General features: G+C 45.8%; 1 protein-coding gene across 1 annotated transcript; it reads right to left on the bottom strand.

The window, feature by feature from the left end:
• Positions 1–62: 62 nt before the first annotated feature.
• sh3bp5b (SH3-domain binding protein 5b (BTK-associated)) lies at positions 63–20110 on the bottom strand. The gene is made up of 9 exons (XM_062398778.1): positions 19837–20110; positions 18935–18997; positions 13488–13616; positions 4744–4908; positions 4502–4632; positions 4195–4237; positions 3855–4074; positions 2014–2376; positions 63–1143 (listed from the first exon to the last, which is right to left on the bottom strand). Exons 1-9 carry the CDS (start codon positions 19912–19914, stop codon positions 929–931), a joined length of 1407 nt encoding a protein of 468 aa, XP_062254762.1. The 5' UTR covers positions 19915–20110; the 3' UTR covers positions 63–928.
• Between the last annotated feature and the right edge of the window lie 1902 nt (positions 20111–22012).

Here is a 22012-nt window from a genome sequence, read left to right as displayed (position 1 = left end):
CAGCTGAGTCACATGTCGGTTACAGTTTGCTAACGTCTGAGAACATTACCCACACGCACCAGAGTGTTTTATTTTTTATTAATTTAACTTTTCATTCGTAAAAAGAAGAAATGTTACATGTCGTCTTTCAGAAGTTACACAGCAACACGTCAACAACGCACACGAGCAAACTTCAGCCAAAGACTCAAAGACGCTGCTGCAGCCGAGCTCCAGAGGTTACTGGTTTAAATAAGATGCTGTTTTATTTATTATGAATTCAACTTTTCTTTTGTAAGAGACACAGAAGTCACATGACGTCGCTTTGAAGCCGAGCGGAAGCAGCACATGTTTTCAGCTGAGTCACAACAGGTAACACTTTTACTTTGAAGTCCCACTATTCAGCATTTAGAAACAGAGCATTAGATTAAATATGAATTCAATTCAACCAATTTTAACACCTTATATCACAGATGGTGTTGCTGTGATTAATTATCTGTTAATAAAAGTTGTGTGTTCACAGAATTTCTTTGACTCAGATCAGATCTCATGTTGTGTATTTACTGCTCGTCTGTGCTGAGTCGAGCGACTTGAAGTAAAAGTTTCCTAATCCCATTCAGATTCATGTGTATTTATACTCTGATCTGCAGCTGAGCAGCTTCCACATTTGAACAATTCACACAAACTTCAGGACGATACGACAGATCACACGAGGATGAACAGTCCAACTTGTTTATTGAACATCTCCACGTTCTGCAGAACCAAGCAGAACGTCTCCTCTGTGGAGGAACAGCCATCCAACACCAAACCCTGATCCTCAGGTCTTCAGCTGCTACGTGACAAAATAACACAAACAATAATCTCTAGTCCATCGCCAACACAATCCCAACACACAGGAGTTTGTTCATCGTTGGGTCTGAATCAGTCTAGGCTGTCGAGTTCTCTCTCAGAGTCATTTGACCGTGAACCCAGACCGCTCGGCCTTCTGGGAACAGCCGTCTGTTTTCGTGGTGCTGTCGGGGGGGCGGGGGCGGCGCAGGTTCAGGAAGCTGAAGCGTGATTCCAGGCTGAAGAGTTTCCTGGTGGCCGGAATCGAACTGCTGCTGCTGCTGTTGTTTGTGACGGGAGCGTTGTCCAGTTCCCTCTCGGCACCTTCTGCACGGTCTCCTGCAATTCAACCAACGGTTAATACAGCCTCCATAGGTTATTATGGACTCAAGGGTTTAGGCCTCAATGCAAGAGGACATTTGTTCTCTTGTCCCCGTTCAGATTTATTCCTTCTCATTCTCCATCACTGCTTCAATAAACTGCCGAGCTTTTCGTCAACAGTCTGTGGTGCAGAGTGCAGTTAGAAAACTTTGTGTTCATCCTACCTGGTTTATCTGCACTAAAGATTTTATTCTTTATGTATGTTTACAAAACAGGATTTTCTTTATTTCTGTTTATATACAAGTTTGAATGATTTACTGAACTGACTTAATCTTCAGACCCAAGTTCACGACTTTAAAAAAATAAAATCTCAATATGAAGAATTGCAGCTTAAACACTGGATATTTTTAGGTTTGATGGGACCAGTGGTTTTTCAATTCAGTGAAATGTATCAACACTTATAATAATAATAATAAATAAAGTGTTTGTTGCTGAAATGAAAAGTGAAACCACACTGATGAACACCAGAGGAACCCGGTGCAGCAGCTGATCTGGACCAGGTTCCATCTCGGGCTCGCTGTCACTTTGACTAATCCTCCCTCCCCCTGCTGGAGCAGCTGCAAGCGTCCGACTCGAAATAGATTCTGAAACATCTTCCATCTCACCTGCGTCCGTTTCTCTCTGCTGAGTCTCAGGTGGACTCGTTTCACATCGAGGTGCTTTTCTCTTTGTGCAGCAGCTTTACTCACTTTGACTTATCGAGTTCATCCAACCACCCTGCTCTCAAACACAAGCTCAGATTCCCGGCACTCCAGCTTCAGCTATTCTCTTCATGCATGTGATGAAGAATGAAAATGCCTGCCCCCCCCCCCCCTTCCTGTCTCTCACCTCTCTCCGAGTCGCACTCGGGCGACGACGCCCCGCTGCACTCGCTCCGCGGCCCGAGCACCGGAGAGATGAGGCTGAAGTCCGACAACGACACGGTGCTGGGAAGATCCAGACTGCTGGGCCTGGAGGGAGGAGCAGGGGAGGAGGACGAGGAGGAGGGCGTCGGTGATGGGGAGTCGGAGGAAGAGGAGGAGGTGCAGGAGGAAGAGGAGGAGCTGGCGAAGGGGCAGGGCGCCATCAGATCCTGCGGGCTGCTGGGAGTCGAACCCAGGCTGTAGGTGGACTGTGTCTCCGAGTCTTCTTCAGACATGACGCTGCCGCCGCCCCCCCCGCACGGGTCATCATCGAAACACACCGACGCCACTGCAGAGGGGAGGAGTCAGAAGGAAGGTGGAGTTAAGAGAAGGCAAGAGGAAGGAAAGGAGGTGAAATGAGAAGAGAAAGAAGGAAAGGAAGGAAGGAGGAAAGAAAGAGGGAGGAAGTAAAGGAAACAAGAAGGTAGAGTTGAGAGAAGGCAAGAGGAAGGAAAGGAGGTGAAATGAGAAAGAAGAAAAGGAAGGAAGGAGGAAAGAAAGAGGGAAAGAGGGAGGAAGGAAAGGAAACAAGAAGGTGGAGTTGAGAGAAGGCAAGAGGAAGGAAAGGAGGTGAAATGAGAAGAGAAAGAAGGAAAGGAAGGAAGGAGGAAAGAAAGAGGGAAAGAGGGAGGAAGTAAAGGAAACAAGAAGGTAGAGTTGAGAGAAGGGAAGAGGAAGGAAAGGAGGTGAAATGAGAAAGAAGAAAAGGAAGGAAGGAGGAAAGATAGAGGGAAAGAGTGAGGAAGGAGAGGAAACAAGAAGGTGGAGTTGAGAGAAGGCAAGAGGAAGGAAAGGAGGTGAAATGAGAAGAGAGAAGAATAGAAAGGAAGGAGGAAAGAAAGAGTGACAGAGTGAGGAAGTGAAGGAAACGAGAAGGTGGAGTTGAGAGAAGGCAAGAGCAAGGAAAGGAGGTGAAATGAGATGAGAAAGAAGAAAAGAACGGAAGGAGGAAAGAAAGAGGGAAAGAGGGAGGAAGGAGAGGAAACAAGAAGGTGGTGATGAAGAGAGGGAAGGAAGGAAGTGGGAGAAATAAGACGACAAAGAGAAAAGAAAGGAGTAGAATGAAATGAGAGAATGAACAGAAACAAAAGAGGGAAAGATGTGGAGAAGAAATTTACAAGCAAACGGTGATAAAACAATTACGTGTTGAGGTTTTAACTTTAGAGGAAACTGTGTCTGGAGGTGATTTATTTTTATTTGTTTGTTTTCTTTGTATTTTCTGGATGTTCCTCCCACTGTCCTGAAGCTTCTGTGTTTTCTCCCAGTTCAAATCCTTGTTTACTTCTTTGCTGTGTTCAGTTTCTAAAGCGTCCGACTGGTGATTTATTTATCAGATTGTTTTTCTCAGGCTCAGATCATCGAGTTTTCTCTGGAACCGAATCACAGACGCTTCAACTTGAGGAACAAATGGTTCAAATTCAACTCAATTAAACTCGGCTGTGATTCTATAACTTAGTTTTCTCTGAAGTCCTTTAAACAAACTTTCCAAGAATCACAACCAGGAATTCAGAGAATCAGACAAGGAGCTGGTTGTGTTTCCTCTGATCAGTTAAAGTTCTGCTCTTTGAGTCTCGAGTGTGAATCTCAGCTTCACAGGAGCTCCAGCTCGGACCTGCTTCCCTCCACCCGACTGATACATAACAAGTTTACAGAATCAGATTCTCCTCCAGAAATAAAACTGCTTATTCAGCTGTTTATCTTTCAAAGAGCCGATTGTCCTTCAAACTCTTTGGGAGAATCAACACCTGAGAGAGACACTGCACTCACTGGAGATTCCATCAGACTCCATCTTGAAGCTGGAGATGTCCTCCCCCGACACGCTGTCGCCCTCGGCGCCCACGCCTCGGCCCCGCGGGCCCATGGCGCAGCTCCGCCTCCGCTCGTGGATCTCATCAGAGATCTTCTCCAGGTTCCTGAGGGCCGCCTTGTACTCGCCTTTGGCCTGAGACAGCTTGGCCTGACGCTCGTCCACGTTCTTCTTCAGGTTCTGGAGGAGAGAGAGAGAGTGAAGGGGGAGGAGGGTCACGATGATGTCACAGACAGAAACACACTGATCTGAAAGCAGCTGGTGTTTGTGGTGAGGTCAGAGTCCAGCAGTCTCACGTACCTCCAGCTGCAGATAGTACTTGGCCTTCATCTCAAAGTAGGGCCTGATGAGGAGGAGGAGGAGGAGGAGGAAGAGCAGGGGTCAGAGAAGGGATTAGATCAGAGGGACAAATACATCATAACGCAGAAACCAGCAGCACCAGCAGCACCAGCAGGTCAACACGCACTCCCTGCTGAGGCCACACGAGGCAGCGCTGAGCTCTCTGGATTCAGATAGGAATGAAATCACTTCTGACTCTAATCCACTCGACCTCGTTCTCTCCGTCAAGCTGCTACAGCGGCGGCCATTTTAAAGCGGCGGCTCTTACTTGGACTTGTTGATGGTGCGTTTCAGTTTCTTCTCCAGCTGCTTCATGCGACCGATCGCAGACGTGTATTTTTCCGCCGTCTCCTTGTGCAGCTGCTCGCTCCTCGTCTTAGTAAGCTCCGCCTCCATCACCTGTGACAGCCAATCAGAACTCATGGTCAGATAAAATATATCAACTCTGTTGCATTATGAATAAGACAAACAGGTTTGTTAATATAATGACGTCTGTTTCTGGCCCCTCACCCGCTGGGTGGCGTGGTTCAGCATCTCCTGCCAGGCGGAATCAAACTGCCGGTTGTCCTCCTCCAGGAGCCTCTGCTCGGCCAGGGAGATGGTCTCCTTCGCCGCCCGCAGAACCTCGGTGGCCCTCTGGAAGTCCTGCGTGGTCTTCTGGGCTTCCAGCTGCGCCTGCAGGACGGAGACGCATCATCAACCCGAGTGATCACCTGACTGAAGGTCTGGTCTTTGGTTTGAGGAACACGAAGCAGCTGGATTCATGTTGGTCTGCAGGTTTCTTTATATTCAAGGTCACATTTGAAAGAGTTTCACAGCATGAAGCTCACAGGACGTCCCTGACATCATCGCTGTGGTCCAGGTGGAGCCGTACAGCTGAGGCTTTACACGCTACCGCACCATGAGATCGATGCCCGATCGACATCACGTGAGTGTGAATCTGATAGAGCAGCACAGGAGCTGAGCTGTGATCTGCAACCAGCATCAGCTCCAGAGAAGAGGACGATGAACACTTGGATGAAGCTTCAGAAAAAAAATCGTATGAAGGCTGCAAACGATTTCTGATAGAGACAATTGTGTGTGATGTCAGCAGCCCCCCCCCCCCCCTCTCGTGATGTGGTGTCTGGAGCTGACGACACGGACTTCAACCCCAGACAAGGAGCTTTTGAGAGAATCGATGTGAGACTGAAACCCACATCTCATTTTGAATGTAAGTGAATGGGAGAATGTGTACTTGTGTATAACTGATGAAAACAGGTCGGCTTCAGTCTGCAGCTGCTCTGACATCATGCTCGCTGTAATGTCGTTATCGACGGTCGACAACGCGCCAGCACGGCTACACAACCTCGGCCTTGTTGGCGTCATGTGATCGTCTTTGTGCTCCACGCCGCTGCAGGACGCCACGCGTCTCCTTCAGCCTAACGTCTTGTGCCAACGTTCATGACACAAAGAATTCAAAATAAAATGAATTTACTTCCTGAGAGAAGGTGAAAAACCCAGATTAGAAATGTCCCTAACAGTAAAAGTGAAAACACGTCTGCAGCAAGGGGATTTTTTAATAATCAATAAATCAAATGTGAACTTGACCCAGTTAGATCCCAAACTGTGTTACTCCTCCTCCTTCAGTCTCCAACAAGGTAACACAACATGTTCTCTCTGTTTAACCCACTCGTGAATAATTGAAGCTCCTTTGGAAGCAAAATGCTTTTTTCTCCCAGAGACTCTGAGCTCAGCTCTGTAAAGCTCCGAGTTCCTCAACTCATCCGACTCCTCTCAGGAGACACGGGGAACGTCCCAGAGGCTGCAGGCAAACGAGGAGGAGAGAGGGAGCGAGGGATGAAGTGGTTTATAGAAAGAGACAAACAGGGAGAGATGAGAGGAAAGCAGGAGATGGATGGAAGGAGACAAATGGGTGAAGATGGATAGAGAGGAAGAGACGGGGCGATAAGAAAAGAGAGAGAGAGGAAAAACAACTAAATAATAAATTAATATTTCAGATAAGATAAATCATCTGAACACGTCTGTAAAAAGCTCACATGGGTCATTGTGTAACTTCAGTGACTGAAACATTCTGAACTAACTGTCCCTGTTTGCTTATTGACACCGTGACGGACACTTTAGTCTTTTGTTTTTCCATTTCTCTTTTCTTCCTTTCATCTCTCTCACGTTTTCATCCTCTCCCCCCCCCCATCCCTCCACCAGCTGAAGGACGACGCTGACGCCAGGCGGCAGAAATAAAGTAGAACAAAGAGAAAAGTGAAAGAATCAAGCGTTTATTTTCCTGCTGTACTTAGTTCCTCGTCTGTTGTTGAGCTTCAGTTGTTCAGTGAAGTGTCGACACGCTTCAAATCAAGTGTTATTTATATTTTTGCATCTTTTGCTTTCACTCATAAAACCAGGTCACCGTGAATTTTTTTTTTGTTTCATTGTTAAAAGACACACCTTCATAATAAAACTGATGGAGGACACACTGACACCTCCTCAGATCTTAACAGTTGGATTCAGTATTGCATTTGTATTATCTGTCCAACATCCATAACGTCCTTATCGGTCAAACTTCTGCAGGTGGAGGAAGACACAAAGGAAGAGGGACGGGAGGACGGACAGCGAGACGTCTCCTCATCGAAGTGCTTCACAACAGGAGAACACAATAAGAGCATTACATTAAAATGCACAGGAAGATGAAGCTTTGTTAGAAAATGAGAAGGTTTGAAGAGGAGATCTTAGTGATTCACTAAGTGTCTTCAGATGTTAACTTGTTCTTCTACGGCTTCACAGTCAACATGTTTTTAAAAATAACAAAATATCTCCAACTGGTAATTCAGACAGTCAGACGTCAGGGAATGACAGGAATCAGGGCCCTGTTTGTCTCCAACACAGGAGGAGCAGGAGGTGGAGGAGGAGGAGCAGGAGGAGGAGCAGGAGGAGGAGCAGGAGGAGGAGGAGGAGGAGCAGGAGGAAGAGCAGGAGGAGGAGGAGGAGGAGGAGCAGCAGGAGGAGCAGCAGGAGGGGGAGCAGGAGGGGGAGCAGGAGGGGGAGCAGGAGGATGAGAAGGAACAGGAGGAGGAGCAGAAGCAGCAGGAGGAGGAGCAGGAGGAGGAGGAGGAGGAGGAGGAGCAGGAGGAGCAGCAGGAGGGGGAGCAGGAGGATGAGAAGGAACAGGAGGAGGAGCAGAAGCAGCAGGAGGAGGAGCAGAAGGATGAGGAGGAGGAGGAGGAGAAGGAGCAGGAGGAGGAGGAGCAGGAGGATCTGTTATCAACATGACCTGATTTGACAAATATTACTGGAAAATCTGTAATTGTAAATAGTCCGAAGCCAGAGCCCAAACTGGGACGGTAACGACCATTAAAGCCGGCGGTCTGATTCCGTGCAGCCGCTATAAACACGGCCTCCTTTCTCTTGCACAAGGCCCCGACTGACCCCAGCCTTCAAGCAAACCCACATTTCATGTCGATGTTCGATCCCCGGGAGGGATGAAGGAACCGGGTCTGGCCTAGATACGGTTCTAAAGGGAGGTTGAGGGTTGAACCCGCAGCAGGGAGGAAGCCCCCCCACCCGCCTGTGATGTCCGCTTCACGCTCTTCAACAGGCAAATTAACCCAGATCTGTCCCGGCCCAGGAGGAAGCTGCTGTGATGCTCAGTGAGAAGCAAACACTCACAGCTTCTGCACAGGAGGAGTCAGTGAAATCTAATGAAACACAAGCTGCTGAACATTCACCAGGACCCAGAGGGAAGAACCAAGTTCCATGAAAACAAAAGGTTTCTGCTGCAGAGATGAAAGAACTGAATGAAGCTGTTTAATCATCAGAAAACTTTGAAGCCAGAGAGATCCAGACACACGAGATGGATTCTAATGAAAACATTCCACCAAGCTTCTTTGAACCAACGTGACCGAAGCTGTGTGAAGAGATGAAGAGATCAACTTCTACATCTACTGTCTAATTTTAACAAATGTGTCATCACTTGTGTTTATGTGTTAATTATGTCACTTTGTCATATAAATAACACATTGTTAGTCACATTCTGTGATGTGAAGTTAAATCCATATTCCACCGTGTCAGAGCTGAGTGCCAGAGATGTTATGCAACGGTCACAAACCCCAAACCACACACACACACACACACACAAACAGACTCACACGGGTGGCTGTGTGTGAGGTGGCCACCACGAAACCAGATGGCTTTGACCATACAGCCGCTTCCTCCACCCCTCCTCCCCTGATTCCTCCCATCCCTCCATCCCTCCGTCCACATCTGTTCCTCCATCAGCACCACTGACGTGCGCTGCCTCCAGCAGGGGGAGGTGGAGACAGAAAGAGAGGGAGGAGGACATGAGCGGAGGAGAAGAACAAGCAACAAGGAGAGAGGTGATAAGAAGGTAAAAGAGACTGAGAGGAGGAGTCTTCAAACTCCTGTGATTCCTCAGAGAATAATTCATGGATCCAGATAAAGTTCGATCCAGTGAATTTAGATGTGTTGTCAGAAGGAGGCTGTGGGGCCTCGTGGAGGTTTGAGCTCTAGAGCCAAAACAACTCTTCCTCCCTGCGGCTCAGGTTTTGGTCTTCACCACAAACACTGAGTCAGAACCCTCTCGTCCATTACAGCAGCCGACTCCTTTCTCCTCCTCTCACTTCATCCTGTTTCTTTCCCTCCAGCAGCAGAAAATCTCTCCGGGGATTTGCTCCCCCCCCCCCCCCGCCCCACTAATCTGACATCTGTTCAAACTCCGGCCTCCACACGCAGGAGGAGGTGAAGCTCAAGTCAACCCCCCCCCCCCCCAAAAAAAGAACACATTTAATACCATGTGATATTAAATCTGGGACTTAACGAAGCAGGGAAGTGTTTGAAACTGTTTTGAACTAATATGTGATCTTTCTCTTTTCATCTCCCAACATCTGACACTTTATTCCAGTTTTATTTAATTCCCCAAATCCTAGCAACTTGTCCTCTGTTCAGATCTAAATATTTTAAATTATATAATAATCTGGATGTAATTTGTAAAAACATGGCGGTATTTGCAGTAAAGAAATTTGGGCCTCCATGTTTGCTCAAAGGGAGGACGTGGACTTGCATCTTTATTTAGAGGCTTAACACAAACCTCTGTAAAAAGGTTGAATTCACACAAGTTGTGTTGATCTGCAAACTGCTGAGTCATGACACCTCCTCACTCTGGGAGAGGCTCACTTTGGATCTGCTTCTAAATCCTGTGCATTAACTTCTTGTCTTTAAAACCGTACCTCACTCCCTGCAGCCCCCAGCCGACCTGCAGACACACAACCTCCTGGATTCAAGGGAAGCCGTTAACCTGTCAATGGTTTTAAATATAACAGCGATGGAGCTGGTGAAGAGTTTAATTTCCTCCACAGTCTGGATCCGCGATTGTGTGTTTTTGTGTTGCCATCGGACAGCTGATAGTGTGCGAGGAAATCCGACACCCCCCCCTATCTGCAGCTCAGACTGGAGAGGAATGAAAAGAGGCTGGTGCATATTTCATGATGTTTAAAAAAAACAACCTTCTGCTGAAAGTTTAACTTCAGAGGCAGCGGCTCGGCCTCACTGGAGTCAGCACTTAGAGATGAGACCACGTGCACTCGCTTGAGCCTTTTCAGCCTCGTCACCCTGACCCACTTCCTCTGTGGTCGAGTGCATCCACCAGCTTGTGTGAGACCAGTGGGAAAAGAGCTTAGAGCCATGAAGTCAACGGCTGGAGAAGCTTTTACCTTAAAGATTCATTTATCTTTTAGTTCATCCTTGAGAAAGAGACCTAGTCTGAGGTTTAGGTCACACAGCAGATTAATTTAACATTTGTTGAATTGTAGAATGTGTGTGTGTCAAAGTTTAAGAATTACAAACACACATGGGAACCTCTGACCTCTGATGAACACAGACCCAGAGTCCAGTGCAGAGGATGAATGATAGAACAGAAGGAGACCCGGCTGATCGGAACGTTTACAAGTTGTTTTACCAAATCTGAACTGTTCTTTCAAAAAGTATAAAACTCTCCCCATGTGAAAATGAGTGTGAGCAGAATGTGCCTCCTTTAAATTCAGAAGAAGTTTGCCTGATAGAAAAAACTTAAATAAAACCTGGATAAAGACCTCGGTCAAACTCAGCAGGAGAAACCCTGTTAGTTCTCCCCCGCTATGACGCACTTAGGAATGACTAGCTGCCAGCGAGATATAGAAATGTAGATTATCCACATTCTCAGTCACACGTCTGCAGTTTATCTTCTATCTGGAGTCGAGGTCAAACCGAGTCGTTTGTCTCCACCAGCCGCTCCCAGGGAGCTGCCGGCCGCTTATCTGCTCCAGCAAATAATGTGTTTCTAATCCCAGTGCACGGGAGAGCGGGGGGGGGGGGGAAGGTTTCCAAACAGACAAAGACACAGTGAGAACAGAAGGAAAAGTTCAGTAAAGACACAAAGTCAGAAAACAGGAGGAAAGAGTGTGATACAACATCAACAGAGGGAACAAAGTCAAAACACAAACAACTGGTGGAAGACGACACGAGGTCGGGACAAAGAGACGCAGTGTGTCTTCAATCTGGGATATTCATAGTCGGCAAATCATTAAAATAACTGACATCAAGACCATTTGTCGAACTGTGTCTGCGACTATTTGGAAGCCCCCCCCCTCCGTGATAACAGCTTTGTTAAAGACATTGTGGTCGACAAGAAAGAAACATTCACAGCCGCCAACAAACGTTTACTTGTTTACTGCTTTTCTATTTCTGTTCCAAGGACCTCTCTTCAGAGGGTGAAGTCTACAGAGTCTACAAAGCTGCAGGGAGTCCAAATATCAGACCTTCTTGGAAAAGACCCAAAAGCCTTGAGGGGGCAGCTGAGATGGAAACAAGAAGAGAAACAGACGATGATAGATTCTCTGACTGGGATTTGAGACCAAATTGTTCGTGCAGAGAAAGATGTAGATTATTATCTGATCGTCTAATTCGCTCTGAATTAGTTTAAAAAGAAAGGACCTAGAGGGCGAGGGCACCTGAGGGGAAGTGAGATGATCAATACGGCTTTTTGGCCTCGTCCTTATTATGGGATACTGAACTTAACTGATCCCAGCTGTGAAGCAAAACAAACATTCCCCCATTCAGAATGTTCCTACGCAGATTTGCAGCAAAACCTTGTCCTTAAATTTGAAAGAATTACACCAGAGATCTGATAGAAGCTCCACTGCAGTCTGCACCAATCAGAGAGAAGGGAAAACCAAGCACTAAGGTGTGTGTGGGGGGGGGGGGGGATCAGAACGAGGGATCGATCAGATGGAAAATGATTTCATAGTTCATAGAACTAGAACAGGTGGCTGTGGGTTTAAAGCCCGTGGCTTGAAACCTAGTACTGGGTGCAGAGTAAGTTAGGAGCTTCCTCAAACTCAACAACAACAAATACCTTAACTCAGAAGTGTGACTGTATTTCACATGAAAGGATCCTGACAACAGGAAGTGAGGCAAACGTCTGAGCAACAGTCGAGAGCCCAGAGACAAAGACAAAGACAGTTCAGACATAATGGAACATTCTGAGAAGAGACTTTTTAAAAAGCATCAACTCAGCTGCTCCTCTGTGTTCGATCTCCAGCTGCAGCACGTTCACAGTTAGAGGCCACGTTGTTCCAGACCTGTTCTCTGGAGGTGAAAGTCAAGGTGGATCAGGGCAGCAGGTGAGGGGAAGTGAACCAATCACATGCTGTACATCCTCATCTCACTTCCTCTCAGGACGTGACGATCAAGAAGCTGAACACACCGAACCCACGGGGGTGATTCTTCATAAAGATCCTCTGATAAAACTCTCATTCTCTCATCAGATCTTCATTCTCAATTAATCCAGAGATCTTTGTTGATTGTAAAGCAAGGTTGGGGGTTTGATTCCCACTAGGAGCCCAGATGCTACAGACAGAGGTCTTGGATCTTGATCGTTCACGAAAACCAAAAATGTTTGAGTTTTGTGACGAAGCTCAAATTCAACACAAGGAAGAGAGATTATGAAACCTTCGGTATCAACAGGTTAAGAAAAGAACTAGTATCTCAGAAAGAGGAACTAAAGTTGCTTCACTGAAACTTTCACCATCGCCTGCATTTCAGCAGAAAACTGTAAATTCCCACTCACACTTCCAGAGTGTGTGTCTGTCGATGTGAACACATGCACACAGGGTCTTCCCACGAGAGACGGACACAGTGAAGTCTGTTAGAGGCTCGTCCCTGCCGTCCCTGCTCGAGCTCTCACAGCTGCAGGGACATCGAGACGAGCAGGTGGCGGCTTCCTCCTCCGTCTACACACAGACACACACTTAGTGACAAGGGGAACAGAGATTGTGGTCTCAAATGATTGTGTAGTTCCTTTTGATACCATTTCTAAGTTGTGCCCCAATTTCTGCATTGGTCCTGATCAACCAGACTGAAAACTTCAAGCATGGAAATTATGTTTTCTCCATTTAAAAAGGTCGACAAATGTTATTTAGAAAGAACGGAAATCGATTAAAATTGAACCATGCAAAACACCCGCAGGCAAAACTAATAAAAAGTCCAGATTATCTTATCAATAATGTCAAATATGGACAAACAACCACATTCACACCAACTGTCCATTAAGAGTCTCGACAGAAAACCAACCCAGACACAAGGAGAACAGGCAAACTCCAAACAGCCGGACCGGGATCCGAACCAGGAACCCTCGTGCTGTGAGGCCACTCGATTTAACACAGAACTAAAAAGCAAGTGTTTTCAAATGACCTGGTATCAACCTAATAAAAACACATTTACACAGATTTGATATGAAAAATGATCACAAAACATTCATTTCAATGATCTGTCTTGAAGCTTCAACATTTGTTTCTGAAGATTTCAGACCAGAACATTTCACACGATCCAACAAGGGACCAAAGAGAATCTGCACCAACAATAAGCTGCAGTGAAAAGAAAATCAGCAAAAGAAACAGTAGTTTGAGAGTCACAGTGAAGTCAATGTTTAATTCCTAAACTAATTTGTTTATATGCTTCAATAATTGATTTATATAAATAACTGCAGATCCTATTTTCACATCAAGCCCCAAAGGGAAAACATGTTCTAGTCAAGTGGCTGATGGATCATACAGAAGATGAAAATCTTCTAATCGATTTAACATCTCAGAATCAAGCAGCGAGTCCGATGTCCCATGTGACCATCGAGTCGGCTCACGTGTTCCGACAGAACCGACCCGACCACAGACGGGTCGGGTGGACCCAGTGGGTTTGAGTCCCTGCTCACTGACCTGTCTGGCCAAGCGGCGCGCCTCCCAGTAAGGCTTGGACTCCTCCACGGCCTTGCCAATCTTCTTCACCAGTTCATCCAGCTTCACCGTGGCCTCCACCAGAACCGAGCGGAACTTCTGCCTCGAGTCCTGATTGACAGAAAGAAAAGGCTGAGTTCATATTTTCAGTAAAATAAACAATACGCAGGAAACCAGTGCTCGTATTCTGGATATCATTAGATTTCTGGATAGTGGGAGGAAGTGGAGAAGTGTTGTCCTGCACCCCCCCCCCCCCGTGCTGACTGATGTATGATAGTTTCAATCAGAAGTTTCTTATTGATTTGATCTGTAGTGTTTTATTTCACATTTCACTTCTGAATGAGCTCTTGCTTCATCTGTGGTCAGGGCGCTGCAGCTCCTGACCCTTCACCTCCATCACCTCCCTGCTTGTACAGTTGTGGAAATGAAACTTGCCTCAGCGATGAGTCACAAGAAACCACAAGTCCAAAATCTACTGTAAAAACTCAAAAATGCAGTTCTACATAACTTTAACTCCCAGCCACTAAACTTAATATAATCTGCTGAAGTATTTTCACATCATGCTCCAGAAAAAAGCTGACACAGCTTTATGAGAACGTCCTGATACAACAGAGGAGAAGCCAGAGTCCAGCCAATCTGCTCTAAACGCCTTTGAAAAGTTAGTGTCTGATATAATTCTGTTATCTGGCGCCGCACACGCCGCTCGTTCCGTGTTAGAGAGCTCGGGTCGTCCGCTTGAGCTCGTCACAGGGGATTTCTCAGACTGACATTCCATCACGGTCTGGTAATCGATCTGAGAGGAACAGAATCTGCTCAGATCAAGAAGAAAAGAAGAAAGAGACTCAGAGGAAAAACACGATCTGGGGGAATCTTTAATTATTAATCCTGCCCCTCCTTCCATCGCTCCATGGGGGGGGGGGGGGGGGGGGGGTTTACAAGCGACATCAGTCCCAGGTCCTTTTATTAGAAGATAAGGTCAAGCACAAAGAACCCTTAAGTTTAAGGGGAAAAACCGCTTGATTACAGCCGAGACAAAAGCTTGTGTTTGATGCTGAGGAAATGAAATTAAAACTCATGTGACACCTGAAGTCGACAGAGAGATCGACCAATCAGGTTTCAGTCCCATTCAACTTTAGATTCTAACCACAGGTTCAAACTGTAACTCGGAGGAGGGAAAACTCTGAAAGACAAAGACTGGATATGTTTGTATGAGTCGATACAGACACCAGCAAGTTCATCTACCAGTTAGATGTGCAAAGATGTGTTCTTACTGCAGCTCTCTGGTTGGTTTATTAACTCGTGTATATGAATCGGTGCAATTTGTTCAAATTAAAAAACTGACTGAACAATATACTGTAATTCAAACCCTTAATCTGAACATTATCTTCTTAGTAGAACATTCAATAAACATAATGTTCATTTCTGTAACTCATTTATCTTTCTGGCATCTTGGTATGTGTCCAGATTATTATTGTTTGTCACTTCCAAACCAGTTAAATGTCAACTGGAGAATGTTTTCAACCAACTAGCGGAGCCAACTTTAATTTTTCTTCTTATCACGGATCTGAAACGAGAAGCAGCTTTTCTCTTGGTCTGTCTGTTGTTAAAGAGTCTGTTGTTTCTAACATGTCTGTGACTGTAGAGCATAGATTCCCCCGTGTTACTGATGTAAAGTGTTAAAGTGTGATAAAGAAGAATGAAATGTTTACATCTCCAGGAGCTTGATAATCCACTTTGTGTTTGGATTTGATTAAAAAGGCTTAATTAGATTTCATCTGATCAAAAACAATGTTTAATATGTCGAGCTTTGAAGAAGCTTGTGACTCACTGAAGTTTTTCTTAAGACATTTCCCTCTGGTTATATTTGATCACCACTGTTCACAACTGGTCCAAAGCACAACTGCACAAAAGCACTGAACTGTGCATCCTCACAACGTGCACGCTCTCCCTCTTCAGAACGTTTCAGTTGCATCTCAGCTCATATGAATGTTTGAATCCTTGAACTTCTCTTTTAACATCCATCACTCCTTCAAAGAAACGGGTCCACGCTCCATCCATCTTCTCTACACATTCAAAATCATTCCCTGACGACATTTCTGCATCAAACTGATCCGATGCTCATCTTAGCTTCAGTCGCAGCATTAAACAGAAAATGATTCTCAACAACTATGAGGGGAATTTAATTTTTGCCCCAATTTGCATGGTCCCCAGAGGATGAATCATTCACACTTTGACCAAGTAACTTTGAAGTTAACAAATCGAAATCCCTCAAAATCGATTGCGGTGTTTTCATTTGAGAAGCTTGAACTAATGAATTGACCTAGAGACATGATTAATGAACATTTCTCAATCCACTAACTGTTTTATCACTGAGAGGTGAGTGGGGGTGTAAAGTGCTGACTCACAGTCTCAAGGGAAGAAGAGAGTCATGAAACTGTCTGTGCTCAGTGACTGTGAATAAAGAGCCTCAGTTTGCAGACGGCTTCTTGCTTATGGGTGTGAACCCTCCGATCAGAGCTGGAACTCAGCTTCTCTAACTCCTCCTGTGTGTCTCAGTCCTCTGTGGACACAGACTGCAGAGAGACTGAGACACACAGGAGTGACAGCTCTCTAACTCGTCCTGTGTGTCTCAGTCCTCTGTGGACAAAGACTGCAGAGAGACAGAGACACACAGGAGAAGACAGCTCTCTAACTCGTCCTGTGTGTCTCAGTCTCTGTGGACACACACTGCAGAGAGACAGAGACACACAGGAGAACTCAGCTTCTCTAACTCGTCCTGTGTGTCTCAGTCCTCTGTGGACACAGACTGAAGAGAGACTGAGACACACAGGAGAAGACAGCTCTCTAACTCCTCCTGTGTGTCTCAGTCTCTGTGGACACAGACTGCAGAGACACTGAGACACACAGGAGAAGACAGCTCTCTAACTCCTCCTGTGTGTCTCAGTCCTCTGTGGACACAGACTGAACTCGTCCTGTGTGTCTCAGTCTCTGTGGACACAGACTGCAGCGTCTCCGTCCTCCACTGACGCACTTCACCTCGTCAACACGTCTACGACTTATCTGCTAAATTAAATGTCAGCTGCATCGCTGCTTTCAAAGTACATTGGCTTCTTCGCGTGGCTGGATTTCCCACAACACCCCCCCCACGTCTCTCATTGTCATCTTCCTAGGCCTCACATCAGCCGAGTGGACACTGGGTCAGACAGTTTGACGATATCACAGCTGATGTCTTTGTGAGAACAGAACAAAAGGAAGCTCGGTTGAAACTGATATTAAAAAAAGGGAAATACTCATTTAAAATAGGATTGAAGCCCTTTGTGTGTTCATGTGGTCGAACGAGGAGTAAACAGAGACTATGGTATTTTTCAGGAATGTCTGGTGTCAAGGTCACGTGATGGTGAGCATCTGTCCTCAAGTGTCCTTGAGCCAGACGCTGATGTCTCGGACCTCATTCTTAAGACTGAGAGAGGAACTGCAACTGAAGATCATTTCCATCATCGATTAGTCGGCTGGTGACGAGTCTCTGAATCCATGGTTCAACGCAGACCTCGATATTTGGGGCCCGGCTCAGTTTAGACATTTATTTTTCTCGATGCGTCTGCCATCTTGTGGTTATTATCTAAGTTAAGCTAATGACACGTGAAGGAGGATATAAATATTCTGCTTTCATGGACTTCAAATAGAATAATAATTTCATATCTCAGTTCCATTGTTGAGATTTGGGACGTTTGTATCGATTAGTCGGTCGGTTATTAGATTCATGTCAGAAAAACGTTTTCTGATGAGCATCAACTAACTCAGCACATTTACAGAAACCGGACCATTTTTGGCGTCTTTGCATGAAAATGACTTTGACAAGGATAAAGTGATTAGCACAATAGTTTCCACTGGATTATTATTCAGTTCATAAATTTATCTTTTCAGATCTAGAGGCGTCCGACTGAAGTTCAGTACCGTGCAGTATCACATCATCTCGTACCAGAACAAACTGATTCTTGTGTTGGGCTTGAACCAAACAGTAGATGTTTGAAGTTGTGTGTTTCGGTTTCTCTGGTTCTTTAAACTTTGGAACAAATCCTTTAAGCTCAGTTACGAACAAATTCAAGAGAGTTAGTTTGACGTCATTGACGTTTCTGTCGGGAGGAGAAACATCTCGATTGCACCACATCTCAAAGACGTTAGAACATCCAGCGGCTTTGCTCTCTACTGTTCTGGAGCTGGGTTCCATCCCTCTGACTGTAGAGGAGCCATAAGGCACAGAAATATAAATCTGTCAAGGTTTAACAAAGCACATGCTGTTGATTCAACAAGTCCCTGAATCTACAGGAGAGACGCAAACCCATCTCAAAACCACAGCTAAGAGGGTACTGATTGATTTGTGGGCTTTCAAAACCAATTCCCTTTGCTACTGGAACCAGAGCTGCTGGTGAACGACCACTGGTTTAACCTGGCTCCCTTTTCTCTGTTGAAATGAATCATCACTGCAGATTATGGAGGAATTACAGAATTAGATCCTAATAAGAGTTTATATAATGACAACAAGAACTAGATTAGCTCTCACAACAGTTTCCTTTAATTCAATCAAGCAGCACCAAGTTGCTCACAGTCAGATATCAGTCCTCTAAATATGTCAGATTTTATAATTATTAAGATACTTGAATTATTATCTGGGAAATCAAAACACGTTCCAAATCCCAATGTTAAAGAAAGTGATGCAAACACTCCTCCACCCAGGAGTAATGGGTTCTTTCTCGGCCCATCTTCCAGCACAAGTTTCAGCCCGGTAGTTTTGGCAAAGCTTGTTTGGGAGGGTAAATAAATCAGAAAGTAAAAACTCTGGAGACATAGTTCTGTTCAGAGGAGATGCAAGGGGAGCTGGTGAGCTGCTGTCACCAATCAATCAATCAATCAATCAATCAATCAATCAGATACATCCACGACCTTGTTCCAGCAAAAAAATTATATATCCTTTAAAACAAAACCGTCTAATGACACAAATTAACCTCCGAGCTGCCGGACTGACACGAAGCACAATTCTCCGTCTGCGTAAAGACAAGACTTTGCACCTTGACTCCAGTAAAGCAGCGTGTGAAGCTGCTGGTTTACTGGTTTTTAATGGGACACAAAGCACAGTTATGCAAGTTAACAGGCCCTGATGGCCCAGGTGAGTGTCTCGTGACTGGGTTCAGACCAGCTGACACAGAGCGAATCATAAACTTTACAAACAGTCGGTCTGGAGACGAAGCAAAGGTCAGAGAGGAAACTGCTGCATCTCCTGAACAGGTCCACTCAGGTTCTCCAGGTGAGCAGAAGAGGTTCTCAAGTTCTCACACAGCGATCACATGATCAATGAGTCACAACCCAACACACCCGCCACACACACACACACACACACACACACACACACACACGAGTGAGGACAGACTGACCTCCAGCTCCGTCTCGCATCTGTTGATGTCGTCAGTGGACTGGTTGAGTTTCTCCAGCTCGCCCTGGAAGAGAGGGAATAACAGAGGGATGAAGAAGGAGGAGGTGGAGGAGAGAGGGACACAATGTGAAACCTGGAATCACAAGGAGGGAAGACTGGCAACATCCTGATTGTATTAAAAATAACAACTGTTAGTTTATGAATTTCTTCTTTCAACCAAATGAGTCCACTGAATATTCATGAGCCTTCGGGAGCTGCGTCCAGAACCTGAACTGAACCGTGAAGCCTTGGATGACTCGTCCAAAAGCCTGCAGCTGAGTCAGCAGATTCACCACTGATCTTCCACAGCAGAATTTATACATATTCATCTGACTGTGGAACCTGAGCAGGTCTTTAAAAGGTGAAATGACAGAACGTCACAGATCAGATCATGAGTCGGCACCTTCAAGTCAAACTGGGTCATTTCTACTTTAACAAGCAGCAACACAACAAACTGACATGAGACACACAACAAGTCATGTCAATATATTAAACTGACACACTGTGATTACATTGTGTGTTTGTTGTGTGACAGAAACTGTGAGTGTTTTCTATCAAATCATCATCTAACAATTAACGGATTAATTAAAGAATCAGCTTCACGTGCATGTGGCTGAGATTCACGCATTTCCACCCAGATGTTTCTCTCTCTGTTCCTCATACATTAATATATTTATACATATGGGTTAAAAGCAGATTTAATAATGATGAGTGCATGAACAGCCGAGCTGGAGCCAACCAGCACACGAGCCTGCAGAGGATCTGGTTATTAGCGCATCACGTGCACGTGCAGGACGTGTGGACCACATCGCATCCAGATGTGCAGCAGATCAGAATCTATCAGAATCCCTGGAGATGACCGACCTGGATTCTGGGGTCCACCTCCTCGTCCTCGAACTCCGTGTCCTCCTCGGACCGGTGCTCCCGCTCCGGCTGCTCCATGCTGCGGATGAGGGACAGATGTCTCCGCCGAACGAAGACACTCGCCTCGGTGTCCCGGTGGACAGACGGAGAGGACAGTGTCTCCTTTCACTGCTGTCCGCAGGGGACCATCCCGGCCCAGTCCAGCGGGTCTGAGGCACAGCGGAGGCGGCAGCAGCGTCTGTCCTCGGCTCGGTCTCTCTCCTCAATAAGCCGGGGATCGAACCACAGCACATCTGCTCGCCAGGGAACGCCCCCTTCTGTGAAGTATGGGGGGTGATTAGTGCCTCGTAGCTGCGACGCGTCATTATAACAAGATGGAGGATCAGGGACAGAGAGTTTCTAATAATAATAATAATAATAATAATATATTTTATCTATAGAGCACTTTTCAAAGTACTCAAAGACACGAAGGTTAAAATGAACATACTTACATCACACGTATGATACATGATCATAGAGTGGAACCAGCTTAAAGGGATCGTTCACACATAAACTAAATTCACTCATTATCTCCTCAGCACGATGATGGATGGGGGGGGGGGGGGGTGAAGTGTTTGAAGACATGGTGACCTTGTCCTCAGATTTAAAATAAACCCAATTCATACTTCTTTTTAGAAGCCGACTCGTAGACGCAGAGATCTGTCCAATCACTGTGTGTGGACCTGTCACTTCGGTGCCAGTATTCGATAGTATGAACTGGTTTTGTTCAAACCAGTTCAAACGTACACACTGTTCCTGTGCGACTGGAACACTATCATCTGGGGTTGTTCTGCTGACATCATTCCGAGCGCCGACCTTCGAGGTTTATTGGAACTCGGCCTTTAGGTGATGAAGTACTTGGAATCATCTCATCTTCACTTCCAGAAAAAGCTCTGATCCCGTCTGGATGTGAGATGACGTTCACCATGATAGAAGATCATCAGCACCACTGACTGTGTGTGACAGGTTCTCAGGCTGTCATCACTGTTCTGGGAAATGAATTCTGTTCTCGACCCAGTACAACTGTGGTGACTGTCCCTAAAGGAGGCGACAAACATAAAGAGCATTTGATTCAGTTAGAAACGATACTGAGAAACCAGACTTAACATAATTATAGTCAATGATTAAATGACATGCTTTTACATGTAGGTCAGATATGAGACATCACAGATCAGATGTGATGTCTGTTGGGCAGAGTTGTCTTCACCGTCATGGAAACCAGTTCCACAAACACCCGTTTCATTTCTGTCATAACTCCCTTTATGATTCTGCCTTGACTCTGTTAGCGACGTAACTCCAGCGCTGTCTGTGGAGTCGGGTCAGTCCACACAACAGCAACAGATGCTGTTTACACAAGTTTCACAAAATCATTTTTAAATGAACAAATCTCGTCTGTTCGCCTCAGATCTGAAATCATGATTTGAACCTTGTTCCTGTTTCAGATAGTTCAGCCGGACTCCACTTCCTGTCCCCGGTCAACAAACTGGGTTCGGGTCATGTTGGGTTGATACTGGTACTGAAACGTTTTGTCCTGATGAACCTGATCTGAGAAAATGTGGCATTTTTACAGGTTGGATCAAATTTGTAATTAGAATTTCTCAACAATTATTGGATGGACTGATTTATAGACTGGAATGAAATGGTCCTGAAAGGTTTGAGTCTGGTGATAGTTGAGGAACCAGTGGTAACAGATCCCACACCAGATCTTCAGCTACAGGGATTAAGATCCTGCACTGGATTCAACAGCCCAACAGATAGACCTGAGCCCAGAGGACTCCCACTCATACGCTGGTGCTTCGTACACTCAAAACATTCCAGAGACACATCAGCTCGTTCAGAGAGACTCTCAGGCTGCTCACCCGCATCACCCGACGTCTCTTGTTTTCATTCCGCCTGCTCAGCAGAGGAGAAAGTACAGAGCCTGAAAAGAGAGAGGCCCGAGGTGACATTAAACACGTTGCATAACCAGCACTAGAGTCTGTTTACCTCAAGGACGGAGGCTGACGCAGCCAAAAGCTGCAGCTAATTTCCCCGAGCCCGGCAGTCAGGATAAAGGATAGAGTCAGAATCCAGGTCCACGTGCCCGGCTGACAGAAGGCCTTGAGCTGCAGAGCCTGACGGAGGCTCAGGGTCCCGT

Source organism: Platichthys flesus, chromosome 11 (assembly GCF_949316205.1).
Source record: "Platichthys flesus chromosome 11, fPlaFle2.1, whole genome shotgun sequence".
NCBI lineage: Eukaryota > Metazoa > Chordata > Actinopteri > Pleuronectiformes > Pleuronectidae > Platichthys > Platichthys flesus.
The sequence above is the reverse complement of the archived record's forward strand: the minus strand, read 5'-3'. Positions and strand labels throughout refer to the sequence as shown.

Bases quoted from the DNA above. Each gene is read 5' to 3' on its own strand.
- sh3bp5b (XM_062398778.1), bottom strand. From the start codon at position 19,914: ATGGAGCAGCCGGAGCGGGAGCACCGGTCCGAGGAGGACACGGAGTTC. The intron at 13,617-18,934 runs GTCAGTCTGTCC...TCTGTCAATCAG, and splicing joins GATGCGAGACGGAGCTGGAG to GACTCGAGGCAGAAGTTCCG. The intron at 4,238-4,501 runs GTAAGAGCCGCC...CCTCCTCATCAG, and splicing joins CGCACCATCAACAAGTCCAA to GCCCTACTTTGAGATGAAGG.